The following is a 27386-nucleotide window of genomic DNA, read 5'->3' as shown; positions in this document are numbered from 1 at the left end:
ATCAGCAACTAGAAACCATAGATAAACACTATAGATGGGAAACTCTGAGATAAAATTTTGTTACGAAGAGAAGCGCCATCTCTTAAACGTCAGCAAACTAATCTCGATTAATTTGTCGAGAGCGCTCTTTACGCTTTGATAAGGTAATTTTATTTTATTTTATTTGGAGACAACTATGTAACAAATAATACTCTGAGTTCATACATACAATTTATTAGATGAAATGTTCACATATGATAATTGAAAAACAATAGAATATATGATTGATAAACAAACAAAAATCAGTTAAATGAAACTTATCTATCTTTTATGAGCTGAAATACCTCAAATTTGGACAAGATTTCAAGCGCTTCATGAGAAAATCATACCTCTTCTTTGGTACTACATCCTATACGTAATCAGAAAAGATTTATTCTTCGAATTCCTCATAGTCCGGCTTCTGAAGAATTATGCCAACCATAACTCTACAAGGAACCATAAGAACAGGCAATTTTTTCTCTCTTCTTTCACTTTTACTCGTTGCTCTTGAATTTAGGTACACAACAATATTTCTTCCCAACGAAAACTTGTAATAAAATGAACAAACAAACTTGAAATCGAATGTTGATCATTTGACATATCAATTTCACACACAAGCGCAGAATCAAAGATTAACGTCTATGCTACAAAGTCACTCTAGTTTATGCGCAGAATTATCAGCGTAGGAAACTAACATTTTTTTATATTAATTCGCTGACCTTTCAGAGATGGCAGCAGTTCATTCGGTTCACGTCATTACTGAGGGAGTTTCACCCCCCTGCTAGAAACGATCTTGATAAACAAAAGTCGATACGAGGTTGTCTATGGATACGAGAATCAAAACATTCAAAACCTGTTTGATCATAATGGCCATTTGACTCTGACATCTCGAATTGATATTTCAACCAGTCTTAGGACCTTAAAAACACATTCAAAAAACAGATGGCGCTCACATCATTTTAGTCGCTTCGTTTCCTATCTTTCTACTCTATAATCTTTGATAGGGAACGATATCAATGTGATTTAGTCAAAATGTCACAACTCGAATATGCCCTCTATAAACTTCTCGAATTGTTCGATCGGCCGCATAAATATCAACATTCCGATATGAACATAGAAAATTTATTTGGTGTCAAATTTGACAAGCTATCGATAGAAAATTTTTGCAATCAAGCATTCACATTCAATTCAAAATGTGGTCGACGGAAAAATCTTGTAATCAACTTGTTTATTAATTGAGCGATTAATGATCTCGAATATTAACGTGAGAACTTCGCTTGATTAAATAACTATGCAGGGAAAACGTCTATTGAAAATATTTAAGTCATTCGAGAAGGCTTTGCCATTGCTTGTTGACATTTTTCGTTTCTATGGCATATACATTTGACCAGTCTTGATCTTTCAACTCTTGTAGAAACTCCATGCAAATGTTTTCAGGAAATGTACGTAAACGTCTGACCGAGTTTGAACAGCTGATATCAAATTCAAATGAAATTTTTTGGGAACTATGATCAAATGATTAAACGTAACGTGGCTCCTTATTGAGCAGCTTAAGTTCGTAAAAAAATTTTCAATACAGCTTTTTGATTGACCCACAGTTCTTGTGTATACTGAAATAAGTCTATTCAAAGAAAACGAGTTGAGAAGTGATATAAGTTCGGTCTTATATTTATTTTCATCTTTCAGCTCAATTTTGAATTCCCCCCAGGATTATAATTTTATTTTCTGTGTGAATCTTCAGCATTAACTTTTCCAATTCCCTCAAAAATATGTCTTTACCTCCACCGGAAGGTTTGTACAATGAAATTATTAAGAAAATTTTACTCCCACATTTACATTCTGCAGCTCATTCGAATTCACCATTTATTGATTGTTTACTTATATCAAATCTTTCTTTAAATTTCATACCTGTGCGAACATACACTACTGCTCCACCATGCTCTTTTTCCTTCCTGCACCAGTATCCGGCTAATTCAAAGTTCTTAATAGAAAGTACATTAAGCTGCTCTAGAGATTTCCAATGTTTCGATATACACAAAAATTTACATTCTTCCTCCTTGTGCAACTCGAATTCTATTCATCACATTCCCCAGAGATTGAACGTTTTGATGTATGATGCATATGGTATTGGATTTTTTCTTGTTATTTAACTTTACTCTATTTCCTGGCGTATCCTGGAAACTGATGGCGTTGTTTTGTTTATTTGTTAAAGCACTGGAATTGACTGGTGACGCTTGAAGAAAAACCTTCTAACAGCTACTCCTTCCGCCCGAAAATCTGGGTTCATGGCATTTTGCAAACATTCTGTCGGAATTGAAACCTTGAAAGATGAATATATCTCCGGTTGCCTTGATTTCAATCTTTCACATTCAACGTGTGGTATATGCGGTTTGAAAAAATCACACAGCTCATTCTCCGCAGTGTCAGGATTTAGTCGGGATACATGAATGTATGACATTCTCATTTTAGGTACCACCGTTTAGGAGTTAGTTTTCTGAGTACCAATTATTGGTTTTGGGAATTTCCTTGTTGCGTTTGTATTGCTTGGATGACTCATTGGAGCGGATGTATCCAGTATGACGTTGTTCGCTTTCCTGTTCTTCCTTTTCACTATCACATTCCCCTCAACAGCGCAGTTTCCTTCTGAACACTCCCCTGTATTTAAATCAGCGATCTCAGTTTTATCTTCTTCTCTAGCATCAAGATGTATTGTAGTATGATGTGAGTCAGAGGTCGATTTATGATAAGATGTGTTATCACTAACGTGACCAGACGTCCCGTTTTGAACGGGACTGTCCCGTTTTTTGACTTCTTGTCCCGGTGTCCCCGAACTGAACTCCGGGACGCAAAATTGTCCCGTTTTCGAAAACCGCGCTAAAATTAAAGAGCTGGCCAGTGAATATCTGAAACAGTGGACTTTCTTCCTTACCAAAAAAAATTGAGATATTTTATTGGGTAGATTTAAAAAAATTACCCTCCTGTAAGATTTTCAAAAATTTCTGGATATATTAATTGAGAAGGAATATATTGACTCTAATGAAGATTCAGAAGTTTTTGACGGATTTTCATCATGTAAATCACAGAGCAAAAAATAATTCCATGAAATAATTCAAATGTTTCCACGGAAACTCGTTGGGTGCTATCCAAACATTTTCACACCAACAATCTTGGGAATGAAAACTTAAGGAAAGGGAGTCTAGTCTCTTAGCAAATTCCAGTTCTAAAGACGATGTTGATAACTAAGGTGAGTACAGAAAAAACGTGTCAAGAGTTCCACTCTTACTTAAAATCATCACAAGCAGTATTGAAGGAAATTTGTTTCCCTGATAAATATAAATACAACTAAACATTTAGGAAATGTTTTTATTTGTAATACCAGTACCTAATAGTTTATTTTCTGTGAATAAATAAATTAATTTTTCTCCATCGATTACCCGTGATATATACATATATATTGACCCAGATGAACCAGTGTCCCGTTTTGAGTCAGAAAATAAATGGTCACGTTATATCACCAGCAGCACCCACATATGATGTATTTCCCTGCGAATATTGTCTACTTCGGAGTATAATGAGTTGTTTCAAATTATTGATTTCATCAATTCATATTGCAGAAAGCTCACTCACAATTTTTTCTCTCATACCATTCAAAAATTCTTGAGATATATTCACTTCATTTAAAGGAATTTTCGCTTCAGACGTACTTGTTTCTCAACTAGACTGTTCACAAACTCCACAAATACATTTCATTGAAGGGTCTGCTCGAATTTTGTTGAAATCTTCTTTAGACAAATTGATACACTTGATATAGTGACTTTTGTCACATTTTTTTACAGATATGGTACTGGTCACCTGGAAATAGTGCAATGCAATTTATTGTCAAATAACTCTGAGTTATCCGTATCGAGAAATAGGTAGTCTGTGCTGTGTTTAATATGTTTCATTTAAACTTCAATTTAATTATGAGGACATCAGTTTTGAATGGCTATAGAACATCGGTTCATAGGATTTGAGACAACCGTATAAAGATTTCAAGTCATCTTTCCTTCGACTCTGAAAAGTTGCTGTGAACTAAGCTAGTTAGTCTAGCAAAAAATCTCACCAAATTTTATTCTTCTGAACTTCGGACACTTTTCACTAGTTTCATTTAGGCACACATTAAGAGATAAAATTGATGCAGACGTTTGAGTGCATGACTTGGCAAAACTTGTTATTTGCGATCAAATATATGCCTCGAACGAGAATGTAAAGCTTGGCAATTCAGTTCATTGAAAATGCAACAGCAAGAAAATTAGATTCGAAGAAAATAATTTCTTCTTTGCGAATCAGAAAGCAACAAGAGTTTATTTTTCAAGTTGACCTGTTCTGGTATGTGCTTATTTTTTTCATTTATTGTATGTTAAGTTATGAATTTGAATTTTTCACCTTATTACCATAAATTTCCTTGTCCTCTAGTTCTTGACCTTGGTTCAGACTGAATCTCTAAATTTAAATTCACTCAACTAATACCCCCGTCCTTGCCTTGAACCCTATGTATAGCTCCGAATGTCCTTACATTTGTTGTAACGTTGAACATGGTTTTGAGAATCTGGTAATCAGAGGCGTCAATTTTACCTTGTCACTTAGCAACACTATCCAGGGGCTTCATTTTTGTATTCTGAGTTCAACAATATGAACAAAGTAGTCCTATTATTGGTATAATAAGTTCTGAAAGATGTGCACCGTAATAAATTGCTGCATTGTAGTTAAATGTGCAATTCAACACAATTGCAGTCATAACCTTAATGTGTCGAATTAGTGGTATTGCAGCTCAACTAAAAAAGAACACCCAGACTCACGATATTTGAGACTTATAACCAAAATGCTGAACTTTGAGAATGTGATGTTCAATCGACAACTGTCAATTGTCATTACCATCTCTCTCTCTCCGTAGCGTTACAACCCGGGGTGGGTCTTAGCTGACTTTACAATTTGCCTCCATTTAGTCCGATCCATCATAAGTTCATCCGCCTGATCGATGTTTAAAATTCGCAGGTCTGTTTTAATATTGTCTTTTTTTTTTCTAGCAGGAGGAATCTGCGACCGTGAAAACACGGGGCTCTATCTCTCGCCCAGAGGAACCCATTCCTAGAAAACACTGTGGGCTTACTCACTCTTCCGAGTTCGCGACCCACTAAACCTAACCTGCTTTTTATTGGTTCCGGGCATTTGCCTATAAACCATTTATCCTTTGATCGGTTAATTTCTTCTTGCACATTGTAGTGCTAGGGTTTTCATGTTCGTCCATTCCGGATATCTCTTCTTAGTATAGTTTCAATAAGTTTCCGTTCTCATTTCAATCTCTCCTCAATTGATCTCGCGGTCTCCTTTTGTAAATTCTCATTCTTCCTCTGTCTTCCTCCGGATCGTAGTCCACTACTCTCCTGAGTTCTTCGTTTGCATGTTCCTTCGCTGTTTCGAATAACTTTTCAGCTTTCCTCTTCATAAATTCGGTGATGGTTTCACACTTCAAATCTCGATATATCTGTTTGTTCCTGACAAACCAAGGCGCATCTATGGCACATCGTAGTAGCTTGTTTTCTGTTGCCTGAATTCTTTGTATATGGCTCTTTGCCGCGAATCCCCAAGCACCTGATCTATAAGTCAGTTGCGGTCTAGCAACGGCTTTGATTATTTTCAATTTTGTCTCATTTGACATGTGGCTCTTTCTACCTATCAGCGGGTAGAGCATATTCATCGCTGCCTTGGTTTTGTCAACGGCTTGTTTGATGTGGCTTCTCCAAGTTAGACCTTTGTCTAGGGTGATACCTAAATATTTCGCTTCGTTTTTCCATTCGATTTCTTCTCCATCTTAATATTCTCTGTCCATCGCATCCTTGGTCGTCCTAGCGGCCGTTTTCCATCTGGAATCTCCTCCCATACTAATTTGACAGTACGATCATCCTCCTGTCTCCTGACATGGCCAGCCCATCGGAGTCTTTCTGATTTTATTACGTGTACTATATGTGGCTGATTGTACAATTCTTGTAGCACCATGTTGGTCCTGATTCTGTATTGTTGTGTAGTGTCATCTCTTATTGGTCCGTAAATCCCTCTTAGAATCTTGCTTTTTGCTACCTTGAGCCAGTTTTCATTTCGTTTTGTCATGGTCCATGTTTCGCTTGCATATGTCATGATGGGTCTTATGACTGTGTAGTATATTTTTATTTTTGTTGTCCTTGACACGTTTTTTGACTTCATTATTTTTTGTAGTCCATACCAGCAGCGATTTCCACTCTGTATTCGGTTATTGATCTCTTGTGTTATATCATTATCTGAGGTGGTTGTAGTTCCCAGATATTTAAACTGATGGACCCTTTCCAAGTTATATGGGTCTATCTCTTCGCTCTGTTGTTGTTGAGGCCATGTATTTTGTTTTATCCTCCTTTGTTCTGAGACCAACCAGTTTCGCAGCCTTTTCTAGTTTAACAAACTCTTCTTTGACATTGATGGTCGTATTTCCCACTATATCTATATCGTCCGCGAAAACCAGTAAATTGCGGGGGCCTTGGTTCTTAAATAGCAGTGTTTCGGTGTTCATTTTTCTAACAATGCTTTCGAGTGCTATATTGAAAAGTAATGAAGACAAGGCATCACCTTGTTTCAGGCCGCTATTCATGGTAAAGGTATCAGATAATTTCCCCTCAATTCTTACAGCGCTTGTTGCTCCTTCTACATAGGTTTTAGTGAGTTTAATAAGATTTTTTGGGATACCAAGTTCCATCATTGCATTCCATAGTTCTACTCGCACTACACTGTCGTACGCCTGTTTGAAATCAATAAACAGCTGGTGTAGTGTCTTGTTGTATTCCCAGCATTTTTCCATTAATTGTCTAATCGTGAAGATTTGGTCGACAGTTGAGCGATCCTTTATAAAACCACACTGGTAGTCCCCCATCTGATAGTCCACATAAGTTGTCAGTCTTTCAAGGAGGATAAGTGATAGGACCTTATATCCGGTATTAATCATATATATACCAAGGTAGTTAGAGCAGCACATTTTGTCACCCTTTTTGTGTATTGGTATGATGATGCTTTCTTTCCAGCTTTTTGGTATTCGTTCTTCCTTCCATATTTGGCTGATAAGCTTAAATAAGGCGACATTTAACGCATCTCCCCCCTCTTTTATGCACTCTGCGGGTATGGTATCGCTTCCTGGTGCTTTTTTTTTTATCCTAGGAATGGATCTTATCACCTCCTCCATAGACGGTTCTTCTACCATAGGCTCGGCTGTATGGTATATCAGTTCGCGTCCCGTTGTTTCAGGATGTATTAATAACTGGTCGAAATATTTTTTCCGGGTCCTTATTACTTCTGTTCGGCATTTTGCGAGTTTACCTTCGTCGTTTTTAATTATTGTACCTGTCCTAGGTTTGAAGCCATTTTTTATGTTTTTAACTTCTTGGAAGAATTTCCTAGGTTTGTTGTTGATTCTATTTGATTCCAGTTCTTCGAGCAGCTTTTCGAAACTTGCTTTTTTCTTTGCCTTCAACGTTTTTCTCGCGATCGTTCTTGCATCTCTGTATTTTTTTGTATTTTCATCGTTTGGGTCCTGTAGCATTGAATGTCGGGTCTGGTTCCTGAGTTTTAAAGTTTCATTACATTTCTCGTCAAACCAATCATTCCTTTTCTGATTTTTCTCTCACCTATAACTGTTTGTGTGGTCTGCGTTATTGAGTCTCTAATTGACATCCATACTGAGTCAACATCTTTTTTGTTTTCTATCGACTTCAGTGTCGTTTTCAACTTCATTTGGTATTCTTTTGTTACGTCAACGTCCTTAAAAGCTTCAGTGTTCCACGTAGAAGTCCGTTCTGACCTGCTGTTCTTTCGTAGAGATATTCTTGTTCGGAATTTTGCTGTGAATAGGAAATGATCGCTGTCTGCATCTAGGCCTCGTAGACTTCTAACATCTAGTATATTTCTTCCATGCCTGGCATCAATTAGAACGTGATCGATCTGATTTCTTGTTCTTCCGTCATTTGGGATCCAAGTTTGCTTGTGTATATTTTTGTGGTTAAACATGGTTGATTTAATAAGGAGATTGTTTGATATTGCGAAATCCACTAATCGTTATCCGTTATCGTTACACTGTTCATGTAAACTGTGCGGTCCAATGGTGAATTTAAATGCTTCTTCTCTGCCAATTTTAGCATTAAAATCTCCCAGTAGTAGAATCGTATCTTGTTTAGGTATTTCAGTTAGAAGTCTATCCAGCTGGTCATAGAAGGTCTCTTTGATCAGGTCTACTTTATGTCTGGTTGGAGCTTGAGCTGATATTATAGAGATATTATAGTACCTATTTTCCTTTGAGTCTTATGTAGCAGATTCTTCAGTCATCGGCTTGAAATCAATCACGGAGCTCACTAAATCTTGTTTTAATACAAAGCCAGTACCAAATTCATGGAGGTTGTTGGGATTTCCACTATAAAAGACTACTGACTTGCCCACTCTTTGGTTTCCCGCATCGGTCCATCTTATCTCTTGAACTGCTGTTATGCTCATGTTTATGTTTTCCAGTTGTTCTATAGTCTTTACCGCTGCTCCTGGTCTGTTCCAGCTTAGCACATTCAGAGTTCCAATTCTCAGGTCCTGTTTCCTTATAGCGGCTACACACTGCCCAACTCAGTCGGGCCGACAAACCGACTTGGTTGGGTTGGATGTGAAATCGGTCCGTGTGTAGCTACGACCGCCGACAGAGGATTTGTCGGGTCTTTTCGTACGGCCTAGCCATCCAACCGCACGACCGACCGACCAAGTTGGATCGTGTGGAGCGCTGTCGGGTGGAAACGAGCTCATTCTGTATACAGTGTATTCAGATGTCTACTGGAGAGGTATTCGCTGCTGCAAAAATGGCCCTCACCATTGATGCGAGCGATGTATACTCCAGCGATCGTGAAGTTTAACTGACCAAGTTGGACGGCAGTCGGACCGTATGTACGCAACGCCCAATCTGGTCGTCCCGACAGTTGGCCCGACCGAGTTGGGCAGTGTGTAGCCTTAGTCGTCGTCGTTGTATATCATTCCTATCCCGAGGCATTTCGTTAGTTTTCATAACATTTGGGCTTTTTACGAGGTAGGGTTGTTAGCCCTACGCTCAACCCTCTTGGGGCTTGGGACCGGCTGTGATTTTAATGCATTTATCCAGTTTTCTTAATTTTTCCGGGCAACATTTCAGACTAGGCAGTAAATGTTGAATCACAATGAATTTCATCAATCAAAGAATCATACATTTTTGATGGTTCTTCTGATAGCAGGCACCTCACTTTGGCCTTGACTGAAACTCATTATGGGATGGATTGAATTGTCGGAATTTTCGATATTTTACACAAGTCTTTCAGAATTTATTATTTAATACAAGTTTGGAAATAGGTGAATCGGCAAAGGGGCTCTAGTTGCTCGACTTCATGGATCCGCTAACTTGACACCGGTCGATTTCTTCTTATAGGGGCTATATGGAGAGCACAGTTCATAACGAAGAAATAAATAACGGAGAGTCCCTTCCAATTAAAATCCAAAGTGTGTGTGATGAAATTAGAAAAGATCCTAGGTTGAGACAGAAAGCAATAAATATCACATAAAGACAGGGATCAGAAATTTATTCGAAGCAGATGCTTTCAGTTCGAATACATATTGGGAACCAGTTAGTTTTTGTTTCATTTCACCTATCATTGATCACTTATAGTTTTTGTGCTAAATAAATGTCCATAAATTAATTAATCACCTCCAAGTTTCACTGCGAAAAACAGATGTATTCTATCGAACAAAAATGAAATAAACTAAATATTCAAATTTTGCCAATTTTTTTCGAAGAACATCTTTCAAACAAAAGAATAAGTTCAAAAGGTATCTACATCCGTTTTACTTCGGCACATATGTTTCCACCTTATTATGAATTAGAAGTGGTAAATTTCAAATTTCAACTCAATTTATATTTTTGTAGGAAGGTGTTTACATTTACGGCCTATTTTTGGACGGCGCTGGCTGGGATAGGCGGAACTCAAAACTTTGTGAATCCACCAACAAAGTATTGTATACCATTCTGCCAGTGGTTTTTGTTACTGCCATTTATCAAACATCCCAATCCGGTTCCAATTTGTATGTGGTGAGTACAATATTCCTAAGTATCGAAAGAATTCATCCACAAATTATTCACAGTTGATATGAAGAAAAAATGCTCGGGTAATAATATCAATCAAAAAACAAAAATACTTTTTTCCGACCTCAGATGAAAAGAACAAAATTGCACTTATTTCCTCTTATTTTCGATTTACACACACAATTTCTTGAACATTTCCGTTCATTGAATAATTGAATAATACATAAGAACTGATTTCGTAGGCCTGTGCTTATTAAGCAGATACTTGCTCCTATAAATATTGGAAAAACGAATCATAGTCGCTGTGAAGATCATCTTCTCAAAAAAAAAATAACACTTTTTTCAAATCTGCATCGATTACATCGGAAGCAAAGAATTTGAGGGATAAGAAGTAGTTAACAGAGTATAGAATTGGAAAAATAGATATTTCAAATAATTGTCGAACTGAAGAATTGGTTCACTTCATTATTGATTTTATAACTCAAAAATGAAGAATCATCAGGGGGCAATGGCTCTGCTTTGCTTTAGCTCTTCTAGTGCCCACTGGACATTTCAATTGAGACACGCTGTACATTTCAATTGAGACACGCTGTACATTGTACGTACAGGGTGGGCAAAATTGGTGGTACCCTCAACTACAACTTTTTCCACTGAACGAGATAGAGGAAAACTAGCACATTACGGTCGTCTTTTTTCGAGAAACTAATAATGCCATCAATTGCATTCCTCTATTTTCTTTTGTTTTCGAGTTATAGGTAGAAATTGAAATTTGAACTTTGGTCATTATCTCCGATATTTGTTGAGCTATAACATGAAGTTATGTTTTTTCTTATGAAAACAGTAGTTTGAAATGACTCAAAAAGAATGAGGGCGATATATGATTTCTGAAACGTCAAAAAAATGGCGATTTTTTCCAACTCTTCATAAACTTTTTAGGGTTTTCACTCCCAATCTCTGATACAAAATCAATTAAAAATGAAATCAACGATTTGCTCCTGCAGAGATTGGGAGTGAAAACCATAAAAAGTTTATGAAGAAATGCAGAATCCCCCTAGAATAAATTTCAATCGTTATCTGATTTTTTCCAAGTCATATATTGTTTTCATTTCAACATCCTAGCACAAACAGAAACGAAGATAATGACCAAAGTTGAAATCGCCAAAATTTAAGTTTTGGCCCATAACTCCAAAACAAAAGAAGATATAGGAATGCAGTTGATGGCGTTATTAGTTTCTCGAATAAAGACGACATGAATGGGAAATTCATTTTCCTCTTTCTCGTTGGGTTACAAAGTTGTAGTTCGGGTATCACCTATTTTGCCCACCCTGAACAGCCAAAGAGCATGTAAGATTCAAGCATCTTCATTTTCATGTTCTTGCATTTCAATTCTATTTGAATACCTCTGCTTCAATTTTTCAATGAACATATGCTTGAAAGTAAATAATCAAATGGAATCACTCCCACATCTATAGGGTGAGTCTTTGATTTGTACATAAATTTTAACCGAAGATTGATGAGGTGAAAAGAAACACTTTTCCGGTTACCATTTTTTCTGATTCGGCTCGGTTGAAAAGATACAGGCTTTTGATGATCCATAAAAAAATTCGATTTTCCGTTATATCCTACGAACTATTTTATAGAATGGAATTATTTTCGGGAAAAAGCTTTTAATGGACATAGTGAGTCTTCTCAGAACACTCACATCTTGTAATTTCTTCGTTATGACCATTACATACCATAATTATACCAGAAATTCAAAGTATAACCCAACTCTTAAGAGTAACTTCAGGTCCTGAAGATGCTATAGAAACACGTGTCGTGGTTTGAAAACTCATTTTGTGAAAATCGTATAATCTCTTGCAAGTTCAATTCATATTCAATCGAGAGACCGAGTGGTAGTACGACTGTTGTGTTAAAGTCTTATTGATTTCTATAGTTTATTGGAATTTTATTTGCTGAGGATAGCACAAGTGGTGTATCAAATAGTCAGGATTCACGTGAGCTATAAATAAAATTTGAGGATTATTATATTTTCTTGATATTCAGTTGCCTGATTGTGAATTATCGAATATAATTTTATTTCATTTCGCCGGTGGAAGCCCATGTGTGCTGGTGACATACGTGTTTTTCAATTGTATTAATCATGGAATCCACCTGTGATTTCATTTGTTTATTTGAGTGAAAGGGAATTCCGTATGTTTAACCTTCTGTTCATTTTCCATTTTATCCGCGGCCTACCTGTCTTTGTATCATTAAGTCTCTTATGTCGGCCCATAAAAGTGAAGCGTGTGTCCCTGTACATCTACCCTTATAATTTACCACCACGCAGGTTTCTTTTTCTTTCGATTCGTTTCTCAACTTATTAATTTTGAAAAGAATGCCTTCTTATTGCCCTGTTTGCACTGCAGCCACTACGTCTAGTGACATACATGTGCGTATCATGCCGTAAGTCGTTCCACAAAAATTGTTTGAATTTAGGAACTGTGGAACTTGAATACATCAAAGAGAGTGGGAAGTCATGGAGATGCGCATCATGTCAGCAGAAAACTAAACCTCGAAGCTACTCAACTAACTCCGCCTCTGAAGAGGGAGCTTCTTCTGTCCAGCAGATTACGATGGAGCACTTCGAAAAGTTGATGCGAACAGTTACTAGTGTAGCGGCCGATGTCTCAGCAATGAAGTTGTCGTTTTCGGGTTTGCAATCAAATTTAAATGCTCTGCAGGAGGATGTGAATGCGATCAGACTATCCCAAAAAAACTTGGAGGCCGAGTTCAGATCATCTCTCGATACGTTACAGCAGCACGGTGGTACCTTGACTTAGCATGAAGCATTGATACAATCAAATCAATTAAAGCTGGACGACCTTCATCTCACGCAGGCTACTATCGGTAAAACTTTGGAAAGGCTGTCAGAGGATATTGGTGAGTTGAAGAATGGTACCCCTGCCCTATCATCTGCATAAATTTTGGACAGGGTAAAACGATCCCACAGTTTAATTATCTCTGGTCTCAAGACAAAAGCTGACGCTACGTTGGATCATGATTTCTTGCACAGATGCTTGGCTATCATAAATGATCGCGCCCATGAGAGCATTATTGATGTCGTTTCTCTTGGTTCCGCCAACACCTTATGGAAACTCTCTTTCTCTAGTTCCCACATGGTATCTCGTCTTTTACGTAACAAGGGATTGCTGCGGAATGTTCGAGAGTTCAGGGAGGTAAAGATATCTGACGACAAGTCTCCTGCCCAATTAGATGCCTTGAGGCTGTTACGTTTAGAGCTGAAGAGAAGAACTGAAGCCGGATAGAAAGACATCACCATAAAATACGTGAAATTAGAGCCATCAATTGTTCGTGCTCCTCCCAACTCAAAAAACTAAATTCATCTCTGCTCGAGTCGTCGCTAAGTAAATGGTCATATATTTATTCCAATGTGCAATCACTTCATTCTAAGTATGACGAGATCATTGCTAGTGTCAACAACCCTATGTTTATACTTTTAGCGGAGACTTGGTTAAGACCTCATGTTCCGGATTCTCTTTATGATATTCCTAATTACAGCATTCATCGAAGTGACAGTACTACAACTATTGGATATGGTGGGGTCCGCATTTATGTACATTCTCTCATAAGTGACAATTTCTCTATTTCTGTTGATAGGTTGCATGCCCCTGGCATTGATAACATATTTCTCCACATTTCCAATTCTTCTTTTGTCCTAAATATTTCTTGTGTTTATAGACCTCGTGCCTCACCATATGATGCTGTCCTCTTTGAACATCTTGGAGAACTGTCTTCCAATGGGGTGCCGATGTTAATTGCTGGAGATTTCAACTTTCCAGACATGAGGTGGTCGTTATCGATGTCTAACCTTCCTGGGCCGAATTCTCCATCACAAGTTCTCATTGATTTTTTGGTTGGTTCGAGTTTCAGTCAGTTGATCAATTCACCTACACGCTTCCGTCAGGGACAGAATCCGTCACTGCTCGATCTTATTCTGGTTAATGATGAGAATCTCACATCAGATATTGAGTATCTTCCCCCCTTTGGCCGATCTGACCATGTAGTTCTCAAGTCTATAATGCAATTTTCTTTTTCGCCCTCAGTAAAAAAGCAAATTAAAACTAGAGATGTGGTGGATTACTCTATTCTCAATGAAATTCTGCTAGCATCAGACTGGTCGATACTCGCTTCCGCGGAGGGGATTGATGAAGCATGGGAAATTTTTTCGGATGTGTTGAGGCATGGGATTGAAAGAAGTACCTCCAGGAGGACATTCACTGTGTTTCCTTCAGAGCCCTGGATCACTCATGAAATGCAACGTCAAATACGCCACAAAAAATCTATATAGCAACGGTATATGCGAAGCAGGTCTCATCGTGACTATCACTATCACAGAATATACTCGGATGAATTGAAGAAGACTTTATTGACAGCTAGAAGGAACTTTGAAAATAATCTGGTTAGATCTGGTAATCATAAGAAGTTCTATAGATACGTCCGTCAATCACTCAGCACCAAAGTATCCGTACCCATTATCCGTGATTCATCGGGACGGCTGTGCAGTGAGAACTCACAGTCAGCTGAGATCTTTGCTGAAGTTTTTTCTGCTGCTTTTTCTGAGTAAACCCAGGGTCCTCTCCCCGAATTGCCAGGCAATAGATCCATCACTGAGATCACCAATAAATCTTAAGAATCTGAGAGTTACCTCATCACCTGGTCCTGATGGTATTTCACCCGTTATATTGAAGAATTGTGCCACTGCTTTGGCTGAACCTTTGTCCATGCTTTATTCCAGGTCTTTTGCTGTTCACCGACTTCCTTCTGCCTGGTTGGAGGGTTCTGTAACTTCCATCTCCAAAAAGGGAGATAAAACCAACGCCAATAATTATCGCCCAATCACAGTTACTAGTGTTGTCGCCAAAATATGCGAAAGAATTGTTGTGGATGAACTGATGAAGTTTGCTCTAACCCATTCTATTATCCCACCTAACCAGCACGGTTTTGTCCCTGGTAGATCGGTTGTGACAAACCTTTTGCTTTGCCTGGATGATTGGACGGCTGCTTTAGATTCCAGGGCTCCAGTAGACATCATTTACCTGGATTTTGCTCGTGCATTCGATAAGGTCCCATTCCGTAGGTTGTTTGCCAAATTGGAGCATCTTGGAGTCAGGGGGCATATTCTGGAGTGGATTCGATCCTTTGTCACCGAACGTCGAATCTCAGTAAGAGTCGGTAGCAGATACTCTAGTTGGCGTTGTTTCATAGTGGTGTCCCCCAAGGTTCGGTCTTGGGTCCATTATTATTTCTTTTATATGTGTCGGATTTACCTGGACTTCTTAGATCGGTTGTTTCTATGTTCGCTGACGACACTTAAATTTATGCTAATCCCCTGTTGTTGACGCTCCGTCAAGACCTGAAGAGGATTGAGAAGTGGTGTGCTGATTGGTTCATTCCCTTAAACCCTGAAAAGTGTGCTGTTCTTCACCTTGGAGTTAATAATCCCCGCCTGCCATATGCTATCTATGGCACACCAATCACACCCTGCGCATTATACACTGACTTGGGCGTGGTGATGACTGAGGGACTCGGCTGGTCTGAACATGTGGACTCGGTTTGTCGAAAGGCTTCGCAGAGATGCTTTCTCTTCGACAGAGTTTTTGGTAACTGCTCTGTTTCAACGTGTTCCCATCTACTCAAGTCCTACATAAGACCGATTCTTGAATATGCGGGACCAGTGTGGGATACCCGTTTCCGGAAAGACAGGCTGGAGAAGATTCAGAGGAGAGTTACCCGAATGCCCTACGGATACAGTAGACCTGATTATGGAGATAGGCTGCGCATCCTTAAACTGACTACCCTTGAACAAAGAAGACTGAGAGGTGATCTAATAACTTTATTGATGAATTTCTCCATGAGTGTGTTCAACTTCATCTTAAGGGTATTGTAATAAAACACACTATAAGATAGTTATTCTATTGGCTATCGATTTCGCCATCATCAGACCAGCTGAAAAATATAATTAATGTAGTTTTACATATTCTACATATGATACGATCTCTTTAAAATTGTCTCTCAATAAACTAAATACAACAAAACATACAATCGACATATTCTTTCGTACCCTTCTAATTCTATAGACGAAAAAGTTAGTGGTTTGTAGGGCTGGGTGACAGTAAACAATCCCTTTCGATTGGCCGACGTTTCGAGCAAATTTTACTCTTTTTCAAGGCTTAAATAAAATAAAATCACAGTCAAAACAATATCACAAATACAAATGGCAACGATGGTCAATAAACGATACAACAAGAAATGATGAAGGCGAACACATCAAACTGAAAGCAAAAACTCACCGAATTGATGAGATTGAAATACACCCTTCACAGGGAGGTAGGCGAGACATACAATTTCCTCTTCTCTATATTAATCATTTAAAATCGTAATCTTTCTGAAAATGGTCGTCTACTATTTAGACCCGAACATATGAAAATATGTCAGCTGATCGATTCGAAACAAATATTCGTCAATCACGCATCTGTAGGATTCGATGTTGTCACATTTATCCTTTCTCGACCATTTTTAACTCTCTCCAACAAATTATGATATATTACACTAAGGTTCTGAGTGTCTGTCCTCAAATTAACGGTGTTATGTAATTTGATTTGTATCATCTCACTGATACTTCTCCTAATATAATTACTTTCCCTGTCTAATAATTTGAAATTGGAAAAGTCAAAAATATGACCGGTATTGAAATGGTGTTGGGCTAAGGCAGTTTTCTCTTTTTTTGCTCTATTTATTGGCTTACAGTCATTAGAATGCTGGTTAATTCTAGAGCCTATATATTGCTTAGTCATCCCGATATAGCTTTTATCGCAGCCTTCACACTTTACTTCGTATACTACGTTAGACTTTTTTACTTTCTTGGTCTCATCTTTTACTTTGGTGTAAATTTGGCCCATTTTATTGATCGGATAAAAGGCAAGAGTGCAATCTAATGTTGACCTTTCTACGATTCTTTTGATTGCTTCAGACAATCCCTTCATATAAGGAAATCTGAAATGTTTAAATGTAGTCTCTTTTTCTATTGGTTTATTTTTATTTGATGTTTTATATTTATATTCATGTATGATTTTTCTCACTAACGATCTAGGATAATTGTTGAGTGCCAACATCTCAACCACTCTCCTCTCATTTTCCTGATGATATTGTTCATGACTCAGATGGTAAGATCTATACAAAAATTTTTTTATTGTTCCAATTTTTTGAGACATGGGGTGATGCGAGTTGTAGTTAAGAAGTCTACCAGAAGAGGAAGGTTTAGTGAACCAATTAGTCACCAGCTTACCATCATCACCTCTCATGACCATCATGTCTAAAAACGCAATTTTACCGTCGGTTTCTTCCTCAATGGTGAACTGCAACCTAGGATTGAAGCCATTAAAGACTTCCATTAACTGATCTTTACAATTTATAGGAATCGTGAGGAAAGTATCATCCACGTATAGTTTTAAAATAGGAACAAAAAATGTGAGCCTTCTCAAACATTGACATATTAATTCGATCATGACCAAATTAGCTATAGATGTACTAGCGGGGTTTCCCATGGCAGAACCGTCAAGTTGTTGAAAGATGATTCCATCAAAAGAGAAGTAGCTCGTGTCAAAAATAAAATTTATTATGTTAATAAACGTTTCTTGAGGTATGTCAGTGTATGCGGATATGAAATGCCACTTCCTCTTTATAATGTCGAGAACTAATTGTTTAGGGATGTTGGTGTATAAGGAGACTACATCAAGAGACACTAATACATAATTTTCTGGTATTTGGCATGTGTTGATAAACTCAGCAAACTGTAGGGAATTGTTTACATTATATTCAGATGTGGAGACAATAGGTGATAATATTTGATGTATTAAATGTGATAAATTATAGGAGGGAGAGTCTATGCAACTAACTACTGGTCTGAAACTGATCGTATTCTTATGTGTCTTACGTAAACCATATAATTTTGGTATTACAGCGTTATGACGTTTTAACTTCTTTGACTGAGTTTCATCTATTACATTTAAGGCTTTTAATTCATTTACTATAGCATTACTTGTTTTTTGAAATTTCTTAGTTGGGTCTGAGTTTAAAATTCTATAAGTATTACTATCTCTCAACATAAGATGTATATGTGTCATATATTCATGACGATACATTATCACTGTAGAGTTACCTTTATCAGAACGACATACTATGCATTCAGGGTGTTCAATTAAATATTTTTTGGTGTAAAAATAATCTCTTTCAATTACGTCTATGTGCTGATGAATATTATTTATTCTATTAAAATGATTCGTGATTGAGAAGGCTCACATTTTTTGTTTCTATTTTGAAACTATACGTGGATGATACTTTCCTCACGATTCCTATAAATTGTAAAGATCAGTTAATGGAAGTCTTTAATGGCTTCAATCCTAGGTTGCAGTTCACCATTGAGGAAGAAACCGACGGTAAAATTGCGTTTTTAGACATGATGGTCATGAGAGGTGATGATGGTAAGTTGGTGACTAATTGGTTCACTAAACCTTCCTCTTCTGGTAGACTTCTTAACTACAACTCGCATCACCCCATGTCTCAAAAAATTGGAACAATAAAAAATTTTTTGTATAGATCTTACCATCTGAGTCATGAACAATATCATCAGGAAAATGAGAGGAGAGTGGTTGAGATGTTGGCACTCAACAATTATCCTAGATCGTTAGTGAGAAAAATCATAAATGAATATAAATATAAAACATCAAATAAAAATAAACCAATAGAAAAAGAGACTACATTTGAACATTTCAGATTTCCTTATATAAAAGGATTGTCTGAAGCAATCAAAAGAATCGTAGAAAGGTCAACATTAGATTGCACTCTTGCCTTTTATCCGATCAATAAAATGGGCCAAATTTACACCAAAGTAAAAGATGAGACCAAGAAAGTAGAAAAGTCTAACGTAGTATACGAAGTAAAGTGTGAAGGCTGCGATAAAAGCTATATCGGGATGACTAAGTAATATATAGGCTCTAGAATTAACCAGCATTCTAATGACTGTAAGCCAATCAATAGAGCAAAAAAAGAGAAAACTGCCTTAGCCCAACACCATTTCAATACCGGTCATATTTTTGACTTTTCCAATTTCAAATTATTAGACAGGGAAAGTAATTATATTAGGAGAAGTATAAGTGAGATGATACAAATCAAATTACATAACACCGTTAATTTGAGGACAGACACTCAGAACCTTAGTGTAATATATCATAATTTGTTGGAGAGAGTTAAAAATGGTCGAGAAAGGATAAATGTGACAACATCGAATCCTACAGATGCGTGATTGACGAATATTTGTTTCGAATCGATCAGCTGACATATTTTCATATGTTCTGGTCTAAATAGTAGACGACCATTTTCAGAAAGATTACGATTTTAAATGATTAATATAGAGAAGAGGAAATTTTATGTCTCGCCTACCTCCCTGTGAAGGGTGTATTTCAATCTCATCAATTCGGTGAGTTTTTGCTTTCAGTTTGATGTGTTCGCCTTCATCATTTCTTGTTGTATCGTTTATTGACCATCGTTGCCATTTGTATTTGTGATATTGTTTTGACTGTGATTTTATTTTATTTAAGCCTTGAAAAAGAGTAAAATTTGCTCGAAACGTCGGCCAATCGAAAAGGATTGTTTACTGTCACCCAGCCCTACAAACCACTAACTTTTTCGTCTATTAAACATACAATTTTTCTCAAAATATTCTAATTTTTAGGTTAGCTCAGAGGTGTGCTCACCTTCTCTGTAGTATATTATTTTTCTTAAACAGTGCATATATTGTTCTGAATTATGCTTTTCTTGATAATGTCCAGAAATGAAAAGGTCCACAATCAATTTGAAATTTTTATGATATACTTTTTGTCATCTATTTACTGCGTCGTGAAAACTTCTCTAGAAGTTTTCACCCTTTCCGAAAAAGGAAAGGGGACATGGAGGCGGGGGAAGGCAGTCGATGTGTCAGTGTTATGTAGAAGGCGGGAAGTTTGAACTGATCAATGGAGAATCTATAATTTTGAAAATGTTTACGTTCCCGTCGAAATCCGAGAGGTCGTTCAATAAATGTTGGTTGTTTCTATGTTTGATAATTTCATGTTGTTCAAGTAATGTAAGTTTTCCGAAATTATTTTCCTTGTGCAACTTGTCTCCAAGTTGTCCAGTGTTGTCCTATGGTGTTTTTCCATCAAATGGTTTCCCAACGCGGAGTTTGGTCGGTTCTTTTGATGTTCAGTGAATCTTTTTCTCATGGTTCGTGTCGTCATGCCAATATAGAAACAGGGGCAATCCGAGCATGTCATTTTGTATATGCCACTAAGTTGGCCTTTTTCAATTTTCGACTTGTTGTTGATCAGAAAGTTTTCTAAGGTTTTGTGTCGCCTGTTAACTACGCTGTAATTGTATTTATTTATGATTTGAATGAACTTTTTGTTGAATTTATGATAGAAAGAAATGGAAATGAAGTGCCTTTGAACTGAATAATGATGGTATACTTTGTTGATAATATTTTTTCTTTTTATTGAAGTAAGAACATCATCTATGAATTCTCTGGGATATTCGTTATTCTCACCGATTTGATAAATGATCTTGAGATCTTTATTATAGTTATCTTCTGAAAGTGGGATGTTGAGGAGTCTGTTAAACAAAAACCTGAAAACCGTTCTCTTTATTGGGGGAGCATGGTACGAGTGAAAGGGTATTATTGTGTCTGTCTGCGTGGTTTTTCTATAAATATCGTAGGAAAAGGAGCAGTCTTCATTCAGTGTTATATTGAGATCTAGGAAGTTGATAGAGTTATTAATCGGTTTTTCAAGGGTAAACTTTATTTTGAATTTTGAATTTATGGTGTCGAAGAAATGTTCAAGTTCCTCGTCAGTTCCTGCCCATATGCAGAAAATTTCGTCCACATATCTTTTCCAAACAATGATTTTATTGCTATAGGGTAGGCTCATTATTTTTTCTTCAACATGGTTAACGTAAATATCAGCACATAAGCCGCTGCCTGGTGATCCGATTGAAAGGCCATCTTCCATGCAAAAAAAAAATAATGAGCCTACCCTATAGCAATAAAATCATTGTTTGGAGAAGATATGTGGACGACATTTTCTGCATATGGGCAGGAACTGACGAGGAACTTGAAAATTTCTTCGACACCATAAATTCAGAATAAAGTTTACCCTTAAAAAAGCGATTAATAACTCTATCAACTTCCTAGATCTCAATATTACACTGAATGAAGACTGCTCCTTTTCCTACGATATTTATAGAAAAACCACGCAGACAGACACAATAATACCCTTTCACTCGTACCATGCTCCCCCAGTAAAGAGTACGGTTTTCAGGTTTTTGTTTAACAGACTCCTCAACATCCCACTTTCAGAAGATAACTATAATAAAGAGCTCAAGATCATTTATCAAATCGGTGAGAATAACGAATATCCCAGAGAATTCATAGATGATGTTCTTACTTCAATAAAAAGAAAAAATATTATCAACAAAGTATACCCCCATTATTCAGTTCAAAGACACTTCATTTCCATTCCTTTCTATCATAAATTCAACAGAAAGTTCATTCAAATCATGGATAAATACAATTACAGCGTAGTAAACAGGCGACACAAAACCTTAGAAAACTTTCTGATCAACAACAAGTCAAAAATTGAAAAAGGCCAACTTAGTGGCATATACAAAATAACATGCTCAGATTGCCCCTGTTTCTATACAGGGTCTTTCACGAGGAACCTCACCCATATTTATACGGGAAACTACTGAACGTATTTTCATAAAATTTAGCACTTATAAGTATTTCACGATGCTGATGAAATCTAAAATATTTTCAAGGCATGAGCACCTCCGGTTTTTCCGGAAATGACGTCAACTTCCGTTTTTCAAATTAGAACCATTTTTTATTGCAGAAATAGATTCCTTAGAAAATTTCAAGTTATTTTGATGTAACATTTTTCAGTTTTGGTTAGAAAATTCTCTGAGCGGGAAAATTCGAAAAAAAAATCGAAAATAGATCTCCGCTGAAACAAGAATAACTTCGAGGTTTTTGGATGGAAAATTTTCATTTTTGAGGTTTTTCAAGATGTAAGATTGATGTATCCACTTTAGAAATCGAAATCGCGATTCATGATACAGGGGGTGAAAAAATCGCTTTCAAAGTTAGGGATGACAAAATCGTGAAAAATCAATTTTTTCAAACCCCATTTTTTTATGGCAGATGTTGAATTTACGTCGAAAAATAATGTGAGTGTATGCATCACACCCTTGCCCTAAATAGGATATTTTCTGAGTTATTCACAAAAAACTGTTTTTCGTCTTGAGTTTTCAGCTATTTCTTTTCCCTTCACGCCAAAAAGATGAAATTTTCAGGAACTGTTATTTGAACCCTGCTGTAGATTTTTCACCCCTTCTTGAAACCGACTTCAAGTTACTATTAGGAGAACCATGGCAAACTCTCGCAGTTATAACTAGAGAAGATGCTCAAAGTTTTGACCGTTAATTTCTAGACATTTATTTATACGTCTCAGGAATGCTTCGTGCGTTGCTCTTCTTATTTCATAGGGAGGAAGAGATATGCAAAAGTGTTTAAAAACCAAATTGAGTTTCAAAACTATGAATCTAAAAATCTAAACAAACCTGAACGCATTTCTGACTCGTTCTATGCAGTCCTCTTTATCAGTCAGGGGAGTTGAGTAGACAATATTTTTTATCCTACCCAAAACATAATAGTCTAAAGGAGTTAAATCGGGAGAACGTGGTGGCCAAAGATGTGGACCATTGTTCGCCAACCATCGATCTTCAAATAGCCTGTAGATTATATTTGACACATTGAGTGAATTGTGTGGAGGCGCGCCATCTTGTTGATACCATAAGTCATTATGGTTCTGTACTAGCGGCTCAATTATTTGAGTCAATATGTCAGAATATCTATCTCCTAAGGGAGAACATTCTTCAAATAATGCAAACATGTGTAGTGTTCTATCTTACCAGTTAAAGTCCCATCATGAATGTGAACATCGAGAATTGCATTATTTTTGATGGCGCAAAAAACATTGAAACTCCAGGTCTCTTGAAAGTTCCATTGTCTGAAGTGGTGGTTGTTCTCTCCATCCCAATAATGACTGTTATGCCTATTGAAAGAACCATTCTTTGTGAATTTAGATTCATCTGTCCAAATTATACAGTCCAAAAAGTTTTCATTCTCTTGAAATCGAATCATCATAGCTTCGCAAAACTCTGTTCTCCTGACGAAATCAGTTTCCTTCGAATGCTGTACCCTATTGAAATTATATGGGTGCATTTTATGTTTTTTTATTATTTTCCAAACACTCTATTGAGATAATCCCAGATCAATCTCGGCATCTTTGAGAGAATTTTGAGGATTCACACGAAAATATCCTATAATTTCGTTGTTCTCATCTTCTACTACACTTTTTTCTATGTGTATAGTTTTCTTAACGAAAGATCCGACATTTCTCAAGTTTGTCATGGTTCTGTTTATGGTATCTCTCGTTGGTCTGGGTCGGTCAGGAAACCTCTCAATGAACAGTCGAATAGTTCTATCTACAACTTTATTACATTCTCCATGAAGTAGAATTAGATTTAAATAATCTTCATTGGTAAAATTAGGCATAGTGATCGATTTTATAAAGTAATACGAATTATCACCAAATTAATAGTAAACACAAAATGCTACTGAATAAAGAGGAATTTGGCAGATGTAATTAATGATATCTATCATTAAAAACAAGCATGTAGAACATGGTTAGTTTTTGCAAATGGTTTATAAGGAATTATTTATTTATCCCTGGAGAGAAAACTGATGGCCGATTAGTTGAAATAAAGAGGTTTCCGATAAAAATTCGAATCAAAATTCGCCATCTATTTAGGAACAACCTGTAACATTTTTCTCTTGCATATTAGGGTAGTAAAATCTAAAACATGGTTTATGTAACAGTTCCTGAAAATTTCATCTTTTTGGCGTGAAGGGAAAAGAAATAGCTGAAAATTCAAGACGAAAATCAGTTTTTTGTGAATAACTCAGAAAATATCCACTTTAGGGCAAGGGTGTGATCCATACACTCACATTATTTTTTTAACGTAGATTCAATATCTGCCATAAAAAATGGGGTTCTGATTTGAAAAAATTGATTTTTCACGATTTTGTCATCCCTAACTTTGAAAGCGATTTTTTCACCCTCTGTATCATGAATCGCGATTTCGATTTTCAAAGTAGATACATCAATCTTACATCTTGAAAAATCCCAAAAATGAAAATTTTCCATCCAAAAACCTCGAAGTTATTCTTGTTTCAGCGGAGCTCTATTTTCGATCTTTTTTTCGAATTTATCCGCTCAGAGAGAATTTTTCAATCAAAACTGAAAAATGTTACATCAAAAAAACTTGAAATTTTCATAGGAATCTATTTCTGCAATAAAAAAACGGTGTTCTTATTTGAAAAACGGAAGTTGACGTCATTTCCGGAAAAACCAGAGGTGCTCATGCTTTGAAAATATTTTAGATTTCATCAGCATCGTGAAATACTTATAAGTGCTAAATTTCATGAAAATACGTTGAGTAGTTTCCCGTATAAATATGGGTGAGGTTCCTCGTGAAAGACCCTGTATTGGCATGACGACACGAACCATGAGAAAAAGATTCACTGAACATCAAAAGAACCGACCAAACTCCGCGTTGGGAAACCATTTGATGGAACAACACCATAGGACAACACTGGACAACTTGGAGATATTGCGCAAGGGAAATAATTTCGGAAAACTTACATTACTTGAACAACATGAAATTATCAAACATAGAAACAACCAACATTTATTGAACGACCTCTCGGATTTCGACGGGAACGTAAACATTTTCAAAATTATAGATTCACCATTGATCAGTTCAAACTTCCCGCCTTCTACATAACACTGACACATCGACTGCCTTCCCCCGCCTCCATGTCCCCTTTCCTTTTTCGGAATTCCTTCTAGAGAAGTTTTCACGACGCAGTAAATAGATGACAAAAAGTATATCATAGAAATTTCAAATTGATTGTGGACCTTTTCATTTCTGGAAATTATCAAGAAAAGCATAATTCAGAACAATATATGCACTGTTTAAGAAAAATAATATACTACAGAGACGGTGAGCATACCTCTGACCTAACCTAAAAATTAGAATATTTTGAAAAAAATTGTATGTTTTGTTGTTTTTTTTTGTACATTTTGCCCATTCTGTGTCTCTTCTTTTGTACTATTTGTTTTGAGCCTCATAGGTTATACCTCGGCTTTTGTATACTAAATAAATAAATAAATTATGGATTTTCATCAAGTATCGACAACATCAATTCAATATTCTTGAAAGTGAGTTGAACGCTCACTTATGAATATTTGACAATTTTAATAATTGAAGTATTCTTCATATTTTCTTTTATTATATGATGTTTTCGAGTTATTTGATATTCAAAAATAAAAAATATCTGTGATATTCGAAAAATTGGGTATTTTGGCTGAATGCAACTTTTCTGTGATGAATCACCCAGATGTAAGTATGTTGCGTTGCCCACTCCCTCCAATTCAGTTTGAAACAACCTGTTAGGGTTAGTCCATCTCTATTCTCTAGCTCTCTAGTTTTCCTCAACTGAGAAGATCGTATTGTAGTAATAAATCATAAAACACATCAGAGTTTCTTTCCGATCACTGACAATACATGGTGGCGGCAATACAGAATCGAAAACTAGAGAATCTTTCCAGGGCAGAGAAATCAAACAAAATAAGCGGTTTATCAAAACATGAAACGGAACAGTGTCCAGCCAGCAGATCAACCTGCAGGAACTGTAAAAAGACAGGTCATTGGGCTACAGTATGCCGTTCCAAAAATGTTAGGATAATTGAAACAAATTCAGGTACCGAACCTTATATCAAAGATAATGAGGTCCAACATAGCACCTGCAAATGCAATAATCCAGCTAATTTCATGGGTTCTATAAAAATAAACCATATAAATAATGATAAAGAATGGGGAGTAACTGTAGAAATTTCAGAACAAAAATTCAATTTTTTGATAGACACAGCTTCAGATATTACTTGTATCCCTGTTAAATCTGTAAACGAACAAGTAATCCAAACTCTTACCAGAACCCATAAAGTAGCAAAAGTCCAATCAGGTGAAAATCTGGATAAAATAGGATTTATAAAAAGAGCAACACTTACTTATCAATATGAGAAATATGTAACAGAATTAGGTGTACGTTCTCAAACAGCTTTGTAAACCTATCTTAAGGATATATATTATACTGAATTTAAAATTCTGCAATTTGGTGATCACGAGAGAAGTAGTTTAAACACAATTAAAATTGATTCTTCTCAGAAAGAGAAAAACTTTCCTAATGTTTTTGAAAGCATCGGAACCTTTAAAACCCAGTTAGAAATAAAAATTAAAAATGATGTCACACCTTTTGTACACTCAGTATCCAGGACCATACTGACACTAAACATTAAGCTGCCAAAACATGTTAATTGAGCCGACCCACACCTTAAGGGCACGAGCCGTTACTGGTGCCTCACCCCATGTGTGATATATTTTGCATACATTCAAGATAACCTACAAAATTATTTCATTTTTACAGTGTCCTGTGTACAAAAAAGCGAGAAGAACAGATTTAAATTACATCACTGCACTGAATTTAGTGACAACGAAAAATCCCGATCATTGGACCCTAAGAGGAGTAGCTCTACTCTGTGATATTCAGTGAAGTATTTATCATCTTATACCACATGTAGGAAAATAATATACTATTTTCTATCTAGTATGTGTTTCTATTTTTATAACTTGGCTTGGATAAAGAATAACTTGGTGATGCTAAAACAAATGTTGTAGGCACCGACAAGGAAGAAAGATATATGTGCCATATGATATGGTGATAAATGCATTTCATATCACAATAAAATGCCGAAAGGGACTTCCAATCTTCATAATTATTGGTATTTTCCCAGTAAGATATTCAAATTCATGAGGTATCATCCTCATGGCCTATGTCACTCCAGATTCCTGTTTATCTGATAGTTGAAGAATTATTGAATTCTTCAACTATCCTTCCTTACATCTACATCTACATCTACTTGTTCAACATTCGACCACCATGCTGTACTCA

At 36.5% G+C, this 27386-nt stretch overlaps 1 protein-coding gene across 3 annotated transcripts in view; it reads left to right on the top strand.

The window, feature by feature from the left end:
- The window catches only part of LOC123318393 (dynein axonemal heavy chain 8-like), a 1393903-nt gene extending 1366861 nt beyond the window's left edge, over positions 1 to 27042 (top strand). For all 3 annotated transcript variants that reach the window (XM_044905013.1, XM_044905020.1, XM_044905005.1), the window contains 2 exons: positions 10001 to 10162; positions 26862 to 27042. In XM_044905013.1, coding sequence (XP_044760948.1) covers positions 10001 to 10162; positions 26862 to 26987 — 288 coding nt within the window. In that variant the 3' untranslated portion in view covers positions 26988 to 27042. The remainder of the gene's footprint in view (positions 1 to 10000; positions 10163 to 26861) is intronic.
- The last annotated feature ends 344 nt before the right edge of the window (positions 27043 to 27386 follow it).

Source organism: Coccinella septempunctata, chromosome 1 (genome assembly GCF_907165205.1).
Source record: "Coccinella septempunctata chromosome 1, icCocSept1.1, whole genome shotgun sequence".
NCBI classification, from domain to species: domain Eukaryota; kingdom Metazoa; phylum Arthropoda; class Insecta; order Coleoptera; family Coccinellidae; genus Coccinella; species Coccinella septempunctata.
This window is presented reverse-complemented; position numbering and strand designations above follow the sequence as displayed.